Raw genomic sequence first — 12,562 nt, forward strand, 5'->3', positions numbered from 1 at the left:
CCAGGAGCATATAAGAGGGAGAAGGTATTTTTCGATACCAGGAGTAAGAAGTTGCATTCACCATTTTGTCAAGAAATTTAAATGTCTTAGCGAATAGAATTCTTAAATTTGTACCAGGAGCATATAAGAGCAAGGAGGTATATTTTGATACCAGGAGTAAGAAGTTGCATTCACCATTTTGTCAAGAAATTTAACTGTCATATTATTTTTATCTCCTTGCTCTTATGTTCCTATTTGTTTGGGTAAATCAAAACAATAAATATATTTGTTAAAATCTTTATTCAACACATCGACAGTGTAAAACACCTACAAATGTTACATATAAATTAAAAAATATAAACAATCCATCTATTTTAAGAATAATTAATAAAATGCAATGTGTTTTGTAAAAAGACGTGAAAAAAGTTTTTTTATCTCTTTTTAGGCACTAAGGTTTCATGTATCTCTTATTTGTTATACCACAGCAGAAGCTCTTTGAAATTTTAGGCACTTTTGAAACAGTTTATCTAACAATATTAAGTATCTAAATTTAAGTAGTAAAGTAAATCGAAAAAATATACAGTTAAATATTTTCAAAACCGACGTTAGCTACAATATAATAAAATAACTACAATAATTAAAATTAAATACGTACATACATATATAATAAAGCTCTCTATAACAGAAAAAAAAGATGAAAACATTATTGGCACATTAAAAAATCTATTCAAATAATTAATATACAAGTCACGACAATGTTAATTTATTTGGTTAATTAAAAAAAATATTTCGAGGATTTTTACTTATTTAATTCTCGAAAAAATGCCTTAAAAGCAAAATAATTGGTTTGTTTAGCACCATTTTGAAAAAAGGACACTTATTGTGCATATTCTTTTTATTTTAAATAATTACTAGAAAAAAAGGTGTCATAGTAAGTAGTAAGCCATTCAGAGAGTGTACTTTACATTCATTTGCAAAACAAAATGGCAGTTATCATTATGTGAACACTTTAGTTTTATTACCCTATTGAGTTGGGACATTGAAAATTCTCTCTCTTATTACTGTAACGTAAATTTAATTTTTACAGTTTACTATGACACTTTTTTTTTCGTTTCTTTCAAGGAAACACCACAAATATTTTCTCCTTTACGGGAACTTAAAAGACTTCAACTGAGATTCTTGCTTAGTCGACTTAGTGGTTGTGGTAGTCTTTTTTTCAAACACCTGCTCAGTCATCGATTTTTTTATCGATTTCTGTTCCAAACAGTCGTCCTTTAGTATCGGAGGTTCGTTAATATATTCTACGTTCGAGGAATATGAAGATTGGTACTGTTCATCCGTACCACCATTTTTGAACGTTTGGAATACATCTTTTGGACTCAGAGGTGCTTGTATCGAACTTATGACATTACCCAGACCGTCTTTGACGTTGGTTGTCGTGTAGTACTTCTCACTGGCAGAAGAATACGTTGTCTTAGGTTCCGATTTGTAGTACTCGTATTTATAAGTGTCAGTACGGTAACCTTCGGGTGTTTTATAAGTGTTAGTACTGTATTCTGACTTAGTAAGTCCATCACCACCTCCTAAACTCACTTGGGCTGGTTTAAAGGTACTTGTCGTAGAGTACCGGTCAAAAGCACTCCCAGGTTTTTGTTGTTGCTCTGATCTAACATAAGACTCGCTACTAGTACTCTGGTATCCAGGCTGTGGAGACCCGGTACTTTTTTGATCAGTCCTCGTGTAAGATTCTGGATAACTAGGTACTGGAGGTGGCTGTGGAGAAGTACTGAAAGGTTTAGGAGAGGTATTTGTGGTGGTTCCATAACTTTTAGGCGCGTTCAACGAAGACTGGAAGGTACCAGTACCAAAACTAGGCGTTTTATATGTCGGAGAACTTATGTTAGGTTTAGGACTTCCTCTGGCTTGACTGTAAGTTTCGTAAGAATAAGGTTGGGGTGTTTGACCGCTGTAAGGGCTGGGAGAAGTAGTGTACCCTCCCACGGGGGACGATTGGTAGTTTTGGCCATACGGACTGGTGGTTGTGCCATACCCAGCGTTGGTTTGACCGTAACTGTTGGTGCCTCCGTATACTGCTTGGTCCAAATCGTTTATTGCACTTAGTAAGGGACTAGATTTTTTGGTGCGTTCCAAAGAGTTGATTTTGTCGGGGCTTTCCAGATGGCTGTAGGAGTCTTGGTAGTACTTTGTGGCGCTGGGTTGGTACGGAGATCTAGACCTGTAAATGAAATAGCTTAGTTAAAAGAGGCTCTTTTTAAAGACGCTGTGTTGGTTTTTTGGTTTCTAAATCATATTATACTTTCGTGGATAAAACAACAGAGGCATTTTTTACACTTTGAAAGTACAGAACAGATCTAATGCAAACAGAATAATTCTAGAATGTCACCATAATTGAAGACCTTATATGACATAGTCATTTTCCATCTACTGACTTGGCGCTTTTGCTTTGTTTTCATTTTTAAGTTTCATTTTGCTTTCTGTATCGTGTCACATTCAAGGTGAAGACAAAATAGTTATCATGCAAAAGTTATGGGGTAGAGGTATCCACGAAGTATAAATGATCTAGTACTGGTTTTTAGTCTGTTTTTAATGTTTTAAAAATCAGACGGACTTACCTGTGTGTTAACGACATCGATTAATACGTAATCTTGATGCTGTGCATGCAACCAAAACGAACAGTTAGTGGAATATAAAAGAAAAAACAGTTAGCAAGGCAAAACAGTAGCAAGCAATAAAAAAAACATTCGAAAAGTTTAAGTATAACTACAGAGTTATAAATAAATTGTAATAAATATACATATCGTACAATTCTAAAAAAAACGAATTTGTATTTTATTTAGGCAAAAATATATGATAATTCACTTGCAGATATGTTAAAGTAGTTTGACAAAGCCTGACAATTCTGTACGATATGTATATTAAAGAAAAAAAAAACACCACTTAGTTCAAATAAATACCAAATAAAATAAAAAAAATATAGCCTGTATAACCAACGCTCATCATTACGTCATATTATATTCTCGTACTCTATTCTTCAGGTGAAAACAAGATGAAATAGATCATGGAAGTTTACATTTTTATATGATTAAAAAAGTACAAATTAACTATCGTTAGGGATAACCCTAGGAACTGCCTGTTAATTTTAAGTTTCTTTATTCATAGTTGTATATCAATTTTTAAAATTCATATTCAAATTTGGCGCTTGGATGATAGATATTTCCTGACCAAGGATAGATAGCGTAGTAGTAATGCGTATGCAACAGATAAATAAGATAACAGTATGTCGTTGATATATTTACGACAATTTTTGAAGTTATTCACTTATCTACGTAAGTATATATGATTTACGAATTTAATAACAATATGAACTGATCTCAGACACGCCCTAAAACGGATATTAGATAAATAATGATGACGTAACGTTGAATGATCTTTGTACGGACTATAGCAAGGATATCTTAAAATAGTTTAATCATTAAACAAAAGGCTCAAGAAGGAGTAAAATCAAGAAACTTTTGGAGCGTTTTAATATCAATGACTTCCCGTTGATCAGAGGCCTTTAAAAATTTGTTGGATTTGTTTTTAAGTTGAATTAATTAACTATTGTTAATTAAGTTGTTCCTTTTTATTTCTCGTTTTTAGTAATGATTGCAAGCTGAGCAAATTACTGAAATTTTAGATGACTTCCTCCAAGATTAACAAAAATCTCACTGTAATTCAAGTTCTGACACAATATCTTACCAGATGTATACACTTTGCGTAAAAGAAATTATAAAACAAACGAGAAATACTACAAAATGCAAACAGAAAAGCGCTCACTGAACTCAAAACTCGTTCCTTAGTCTTTTTGTCTTGTTACACTAATTTAACATGCCTGATGATACAATATTAAAACAAACGTTTAAATTTTAAGTTATCCCTGTTTTTTTTTAAGTATACTATACCATACTGCCACAAGGTTAATATTAAGTAGAGGTGGTAAAATAGGACGAAATATACAGGGGGTGCGGGAGTTAGCATAGAGACGAACGACACACCTTTTGACTCACCGTATGTCCTGTTCGGAGGCGGAGCCTCCGTAACCGTCAGTTTCGTCGCCCGACGTCTCATAACCTGAAAATATAACAGAATTCTAAATACATATTCATAACAAAATCAAACTAGGATAATGAATGAGCCATTAAAAAAATTAGTTCTTTTTTTGATGAGACAGATAGTTAATAAAAAAACTGTTAGGAGCCGTTGTAGACAAATACAGTTGTAAACTCCATAGATAAGCCGAGAATTATAATTATTATTACAAATAAACAAATTACCTTTGAGTTTGTATCTAGCCTGCCTAATAGCAGCTAGCTTGCTCCTTGCATCGTCTAACTCTCTCTCAATCCTGACCACTTCAGATTGAGCATCCAATTCTTGGGCAATACCTCCAACCATTTTTTTGTTTATTACCAGATATCTGAAAGAAAGAAATAATATATATTACCGGAAAAACACTAGTTAAAGTATTCTACTATATATTTTTTATTATCTTAAATACATATATAAATTTTAGTCAGTAATTTTGGATCTATTAATCATTCTTTTTAGTGTGTGTTTAATATTCCGTTTGTGATGTATTGAAAACTTCTTACAGGGTCAGAACTTATCACCATGATACCATGATGATTTTGTTCAATTCACTTGTCAAAATTTAGGGCAGAGGATAGGAAGAGGAACACAATAGAACTGGAAGTGTCGTTGCCCAATAGGCCAATAGAACGAAAGAGTTTTTCTTTTACCAAAGATCCAAAATGTCTTTTAATTCAACCTACCTTTCTTCTTCGACTTGTTTTGATTGCTGAGCGGCTCTGACTAAATTATCTGTTGATCTAATAACCGCATTTCCGGCAGCGTGTAGCCTTCTCGTAGCGTCCGTATCTCCCTCGGCTTTAACTTTGCAAGCGACCAATAGGTGCGCTGTTGAACTGGCAACTTGCTTAGCAGCAGCAATCAGCTTGTCTTCGCTACCCAAGCCTAAACAAAAAAAAAATATGTTAATATACATTTGTTGGTAATAGTCTTTGTCTTTGTTGGGAACACAATAAAATTAAAATATTAGGTATTACCTTGGACTAGAGCATTAGCACTTTCTACCAAACTATGCGTTGCTGCTGCTACAAGCCTGGCAGCTGATATAAGACCTTCCGACCATTGGCCATCATCAGAAGATGATATTGGATGTCTGCAAAGTAAAATGTTATATTAATATCGCAATTATAGTACTGCTTAAATATTTTTATAACCTATAAGGTCTATGTTAAGCAGGGTTGGAAAAAATCATGATTTTTTTAAAAAATAAAAAAAATCAGATTTATTTGATATAAATCAGATTTTTGTGATTTAAATCAGATTTTTTTGATTTTAATTCAAAACAATATTTAAATCGGATTTCCAAATGACTAGGACTTATTTCCAATTAAAGTCCTATCCTAAATGGCTAAATTTTTATAACTCTACCCGTTATCGATAACATTAATAGTTCTAAGGTGTGTTTGTCATTTTTCCACATCGGTCACTAATATATTTTGCAAAAAAATGGCTCGCTTCAGATCAAAAGGATTTTTTTTCAAACGTCTCAAAAGTATTAATTTTTGTCATTTTAACGCCTAGGTATGTAAAGCACGGTTACGCCTAAGCACAAAAGTACAAAAATATATTATTAAACTGATATTAAGTGTCAAATTCAACGAGTGTACAAATTGTTGCTCGATTCCTGTTTATATTATTTGCAATGTTTGAAATTGATTAAAAACGATTTGTAATGTTTTAAAAAAATAGTATGTATTTTCTATTAGGAGTAAAAATATACTTTTTGTCCTTCTTTGTAACGTCGGAATAGTTTTACGATGGTCCTTCAAAGGTACGGCATCATCAAAAAAAGTATAATTTTTACATACATACATACATACCGCCATTACTCGCTGACGAGTATTTGACACGCATCAGAAGATGGTCCCGCAAGGCGTTTTCTTTCATGAGCTTTTCTGTGACTGAAAAGCCCGATACGTGATGTTATCTGTCTACCGCACTCCAGACATTCAAAAATCTCATTGCTTTGTTGCCTCTTTACTTTTTGGTCTTTTTGGTTGTCGCTCTTAACTGACTTTACAATTCTTCTCCATTCCGTTCTATTGTGAGCTGCCTCTTCCCACTCATTCTGCTTGTTAATTTCCTTTAAGTTTTCGTGGAAAATATCCTTGAACTTTTTGAGTTGTCCACCCGGCCTCCTCTTACCGTCTACAAGCTCACCAAAAAGTATAATTTTTACTCCTAATAAAACAATTTAACAACATTATTGTTCGGAAATACTCTTAAGTCGAGACTGAAATTAGTATTAGTCAAAGTGCAATACTTACTGCAGATCAAAATGTCGGTAAGAATTTGGAAAAATACAATCATTTCAAAAAAAATATAAAACAACATATTTCCTGACAACAATTATTATTATAGATTCTCGGGAATGAAGATATAGTCTCTATATCAGAAGAACCTAGTTCTGCACTAGACTGCGAATGATATGTATTCGAACAGCGAATTTTTGTCACTTATACATAAATTTTAAAATAAATCCCTGCGTTTAGCGGTCTAATGGATTCACACGAAATTACTTCAAAAATCGGTCCAACATTTAAATTGATGAATAGATACTTTTTTTTAAATAGTTTTATAACATTTACGATTACTTTTCGATTTATTATCTGTTATATCTTTTATAGAAATATTTTTTATAGTTTTCTAGGACACATTTTTATAACTTTTACAGTTATTTTTTGATTTATAATAAAGTTGTAATATTTTTTTTATTTAAATCAATGATTAATATTAAAAAAATCACTTGATTTAAATCGATTTAAATTAAATGATTTAAATCATGCCAACCCTGATGTTAAGTAAACTAACCTTGACACTTTTCCACTGTCAATTAGTTCCCTCTGAGCGGCGCTGGCGGCTTTGATCAAAGCGGAAGTTGCGGCAGTGATAGATTTGGCGGCTTCTAGAATCATTTCGTCGAAGTTCATCGATTCAAATCCTGGATCTTGAGTCTGGAAGGAATCATAAAATAAAAAAAAAAACGTCTTTAAACACTTATTATACAGGTATACAGGATTTTTTTACAGCTTTTATGCATGGAAACGGTCGATTAGGTAAAATATAGGAGGTACCGCAAAAAGTTAAATATAGAAGTTATAGGGTTTATAAATATCTATTAGCAGGTAATAAATTTAAGTATACAGGGTCCGTCATAAAGTCGTGGCAAATCAAAGTTTCATTTTTTTAAATGGAACCCCCTGTATATTATTGCATATTTCAGTTCTTCAATTCTAAGCAAAAATCGAAATACACACAATGTACCTCATACCAACCGTTTCCGAGTTATTGACTTTTGAAAATATCACTTAAACAATTTGATTTAATTAATTTCGATATGTTCAGTTTCATTTAACGATGCCATTTTGCCGAAACTGTGATACTTAATAATATTTGACATTAGTTCTCAAGTTAGCATTTATAGATGTATAAAATGAGAGTATAGCGAGTCTGGAAATTACAAAATTTTCGATTAACATTTCAATTCTTTAATTTATGTACATTGTGTATTACGATTATTGTTTAAAATTGAAGAAAGAATTGAAATATGCAATAATATACAGAGGGTTTCATTTAAAAAAAAAATAAAGTTTGATGTGACACAACTTTATGACCGACCCTGTATACTTAAACTTACTAGTAGCTAATAGGAATTTGAAAACCCATTACAACAGTATCACAGTTGAATGGGTCACAGAATGGCATCATTAAATCAAACCAAACACATCGAAATTAATTAAATCGAATTGTTTAAATGATATTTTCAAAAGTTAATAACTCGGAAACCGTTGCTTTGAGGTACATTGTGGTTATTTCGATTTCTGCTTAGAATTGAAGGAAGAATTGAAATATGTAATAATATACAGGAGGTTCTATTTAAAAAAATGAAACTTTGATGTGCCACGATTTTATGAACGACCCTGTATACTTAAATTTATTACTCACTAATAGATATTTAAAAATCCTATATAGTCTGTCCAACGAGAAGATCCTTGACAGTGATAGATGTGTCTGTCATTTTAATTTCAAAGTAGTTTATTTTATTTTACAAAGAAATAAGTTGGTACAACTGGAACGCATAGCAGGAAATAAATATATGTATTTAAAATTTGACTGACAAGTAACTTCAAAATATTGTGAAAAAAACTGTATAAAACTGAAAAAATGTAATCGAGTTATTTTATTTGATAAAAAACGGCATGTGTTAATACAAAACAAACAAAAACAATACACCACATACCAAAAAATATAAAAAAGAACTATTTCTTACTTTCAAGCTTTATGAAACTTCCCGCATTTATGATTATATTTATCAATATAACTTATGTACAAATACAAATTTGTAATATTCCGCAGGAATAAATAAAACAAAATAAATAAAACAAACTATTTTATTAATAATAACACTTACCAAATTTTATACCTCACAGGTTGATTAATTAACTTTAATCTTAATTTTTTTAAACCAGTACCTTTTGACATTATTTTTCTGCAGTACTAAAATCCATTATTTTACCTATCGTGTGATGTCGATATTTTACAGCTACTCCAGTTTTTAGTATGGGTTTAGTATGGTCCTTCTACCATATTCGTGATGCACTTATCTACGACGAGATGGTATACGAACTTTATTGATAGTAACTTTATTGGTGTATCTGTATAAGACTTGCCTGGGCAGCGAGTATTAACCATAAACTGTGCTCTGGGTTCTACAGTTAATTTTCACTCAATTTTTCCTCCACTTGACTTCAAAAGACACAAAACACACGTAATAACACGAATCAAAATGCATCATCTTCCAAAACGCTGGGTATTTGACAAAAGTTGTCACAAAATTATAACCTATAATTTGGCAAGACTTTGACAAACGTCAAAATCTAAAGGCGGGTTCATACGCATCGGCGTCCGTTTGTCGTTCATCGTTCCGTCAAACCAATAAAATTGAAATACGATCTGTCATTTTTGAAATAAACCAATAAAACTGGATAAAAACAACAAGTGACGACGCATCACGAATTTATATTTAAACCCATCCATAGTTAACTTAAAAATTATTGCAAAATAAAATTACACTAAATCCCCACAATACACCAAAACACTTTTACTTTTACACTGTTTTCAGTGTAAAAGTAAAAGTGTTTTGGTGTATTGTGGTGATTTAGTGTAATTTTATTTTGCTGTGTAACACCAAAGGTTCCAACCCTCAACTATAATATTAAAAATTATTAGAAACTTTTTTTAGTAAAATATATAGATTGGTATGGGACGTCATCTGCTTTTCTTCTGTCATTGTCTGTCGAAATCTTACCTGAGAAAAAAAACAGAGTATAACTTTTGTATTTAACTTTTTGCGGTACCTCCTATATTTTACCTAATAATCGACCGTTTTCATACATAAAAGCGACCCTGTATATTGACTGACTCTAAATACATCTAGAAGTTAAAATAAACGCAAGAAAAAAGTGAACAATTATTCAACCATGATTTATTCGTCTTAGTTTCGTCACAGCCTATTCATTAGACAGCCAGTCGACTTTGTTAGCAAGAGCACCAGTCTCGATAGTTTTATGAACGACGCTTCAATGGAACGCTCACAATTTGACTTGTTACATAATATAAGCGAATATCTAGGTAGGTATAGTCTGTGAAACGAATAACTTTGAATTTGACAGTTCCCGCGCGCTTTTCTAGTGTTAATTTTATTAGGTTAGCAACTTGCGGCCATGCTGACGCAATGCCGTCTCTAATACAACAGCCTCGGAGTGAGATTTATGACCTCACGCTAGTTAAATACTACGGATTAATAAATATGTTGTAGAATACATGGAAAAAATTTCCTCGTATTTTAAAACTGATATAGTTTACATGAAATATACATAATATACAGTTAATAACTTTTTTAATAATATTAATTCATTATTATTTATTGTCTTTGTTTATTTTTAATATTTTGTTTATTTTTTAAAATTATTATTCTTAACACTAACTATCTACATTGACTATGGCTGAAATCGTACTCCATCCTAACCTAAATTCCAAGAAAATCAAAAATTTTAGAATAATTTTACATATAAAATGACAGCGATCTTTATTTTATAGCCATCGCTGACGCCTTTTTTCTATGATATTGTATTATTTGCAAATATAATTTTTCGAACATTGATACTTGCAAAATATACATATAAATTTTGTGAATGCAATAATAATACATCACTATTAGTAGATATTGAATGTTTTTTGTTAAATTAGATCGATTTTCAAACACCAAAATTTAAAATATATTTTACATTTTACCCATTATCTTACGTACCTATTCATTATTTGTATATTGTAAAACATTTGCTGCATTTGTATGGTTTATAATTTATTTGCCAAAGTATTTATTACTATAAAGAGGTATATATATTGTATTTATTAACTGTATATTATATATATTTCATGTAAACTATATCATTTTTAAAATACAAACCAAAAATACGAGGAATAATTATGTTTTCCATGTATTTTACAACATATTTATTAATCCTTAGTATCTAATTAGCGTGACGTCATAAATCTCGCTCCGTGGCTGTTCTATTAGAGACGGCATTGGTTTGATATTTAGAAATGTCAAACGCTGATGACATTTTACTTTTGGCAATTATGACATTTCGGGTTGATTTTTGCAAGAAGAGGAAGAACTGTCACTTGTTTTATTATTTTCCTTTTCTATTTCACGAAAGTAAAAAGAGTTACCTATCTGATTCGTTCAGGCACTCAATTTAAAGAATATCAGTAACTTTTTTGACAGAGGGATTTTATATTTGCCATATTGGTAAAAAATAACGGTCAAAATTCAAAGTTATTCATTTTATAGACTATACTACAGAGTTCCATGTAAATGATCATAAGTCGACTAGCTGTCTAATGTATAGGCTGAGGTGCAAGTGAGTTACTGTGTATAATCTCATTATTCTCATGTCTAATACTGATAATATATTAGAACTTACCTCATTAAAAGCCGGCAAAAAAACCGATGATCTTTACCAACTCTGTAATAATATGTTTGACTCCTGGGTGCTTGCAAAACGACAACCAAGAATATCAAACATATCTTACAGCGTTAGATATAAAGTGTTTTTTGCTTGCTATAGCGAAATTCCTATTATATTATATATGATAATTGTATATTTACATAAAAAAATATTAAATGAAGAATTAAAATATATACACGTACCTTAACAGATTGCCTAGGTCGTAGACTAGCCAACTTCTTAGCTGCGGCATCAATTGAGGCGGCTGCTCCAAGTAGTTCGTTTTCAGCTATAACGGTAGGGTCATCAGGATCCACCCAATCAGATCCTAAAAAAATAATTTGCAATTAGTAATGAAGTTCTAATCAATCCTCTCTATGGTTGTTTAATTACAACCCTAAGCAAAGCTGATGTGTATTCTGTGTTTTACTGAATATTTTGTTTTTTACTTTTAATACTACCTACCTTTCAATCTCTTGGCTATGCTGACCAACTCTGTCACCGACTGAGCTATCTTTCTGGATATGATAGGCAACGTCTGTTTCATATCAGCTGATCCGTTGCCTTCCAAGATGGTGATCAGTAACTGACGGAAGTCTCTAGCGCATACGTTGCCTGCGTTCAGAGTTTCTTCCCTTAGTTCGTGCGTTTCTGCTAAGTTATAGGCGGCGCTCTTGCAAGTGACAAGCATGTCCGAGATGGCTTTCCTGGATATGTTTGCAGCAGCTGAAAAAAAATAGTTAAATACAAGTTTTTTAATTTATTCTGTAGAAAAATTAAGAATTTTTTGAGACACTAACTAGTTTTGACATATCTCTTGACAAATTTGAATTTTTGTGACTATGTAAAGTGGATAAATCTGGACAGACATTGTGTCAGAACATGAATCAGGTTATTTTGAATTTTTTAACTACTATAAGACCAGATTCTAAATCAATATTTACCGATGATATCGTCTTGTTTATTGCTGATTCCTGCTGATACTGATTTGGCTGTGGCGTTAGTGATATTCTTTGTGCAGCGAATCAGGTCTTCGGCTGTCACGTTTGGTTTGCAACCTTCACTAGAATACAGGGTCTGAAGAAATAAAATTAACTATAATTAAAAACCTCTTTACCTATATGAGTTATTTATTTAGTTTATGATTAATAAGATAAGAGACTTCTAAAATGTAAAAAAAATCTTCTAAAGAAAAAAATAATAGTTATTTTTTATACAAGACGATAAAATGGTAATTTACGATAATGCAATTTTATCGTCGTGTATAAAACAACATTTTTTCCATAGCGAGTTACGTTTTAAAAAATATTCAGAAATTATTATTTCAAGGAATTTATTACGAGTAGAAAAAATATTGTGCTGAGTTGGCGTTGGTTTCTATGTAATGTGCCAAATAAATAAAGCTGTCTCTTTAGTTGTCA

At 31.6% G+C, this 12,562-nt stretch overlaps 1 protein-coding gene across 5 annotated transcripts in view; it reads right to left on the reverse strand.

Moving 5' to 3' along the window:
- Positions 1-260: 260 nt before the first annotated feature.
- The window catches only part of LOC115884896 (talin-2), a 76,363-nt gene continuing 64,061 nt past the window's right edge, over positions 261-12,562 (reverse strand). For 2 of the 5 annotated variants that reach the window (XM_030903612.1, XM_030903613.1), the window contains exons 29-37: positions 12,086-12,218; positions 11,607-11,867; positions 11,345-11,469; positions 6,940-7,082; positions 5,106-5,221; positions 4,812-5,013; positions 4,314-4,456; positions 4,047-4,110; positions 261-2,215 (exon numbers count right to left, since the gene is read on the reverse strand). In XM_030903612.1, coding sequence (XP_030759472.1) covers positions 1,126-2,215; positions 4,047-4,110; positions 4,314-4,456; positions 4,812-5,013; positions 5,106-5,221; positions 6,940-7,082; positions 11,345-11,469; positions 11,607-11,867; positions 12,086-12,218 — 2,277 coding nt within the window. In that variant the 3' untranslated portion in view covers positions 261-1,125. Of the gene's footprint in view, positions 2,216-2,612; positions 2,652-4,034; positions 4,111-4,313; positions 4,457-4,811; positions 5,014-5,105; positions 5,222-6,939; positions 7,083-11,344; positions 11,470-11,606; positions 11,868-12,085; positions 12,219-12,562 lie in introns of all 5 variants that reach the window. The other 3 variants (XM_030903614.1, XM_030903616.1, XM_030903615.1) reach the window with 3 other exon arrangements.

This window comes from Sitophilus oryzae, unplaced genomic scaffold (assembly GCF_002938485.1).
Source record: "Sitophilus oryzae breed Bouriz unplaced genomic scaffold, Soryzae_2.0 scaffold_358_pilon_pilon, whole genome shotgun sequence".
NCBI classification, from domain to species: domain Eukaryota; kingdom Metazoa; phylum Arthropoda; class Insecta; order Coleoptera; family Curculionidae; genus Sitophilus; species Sitophilus oryzae.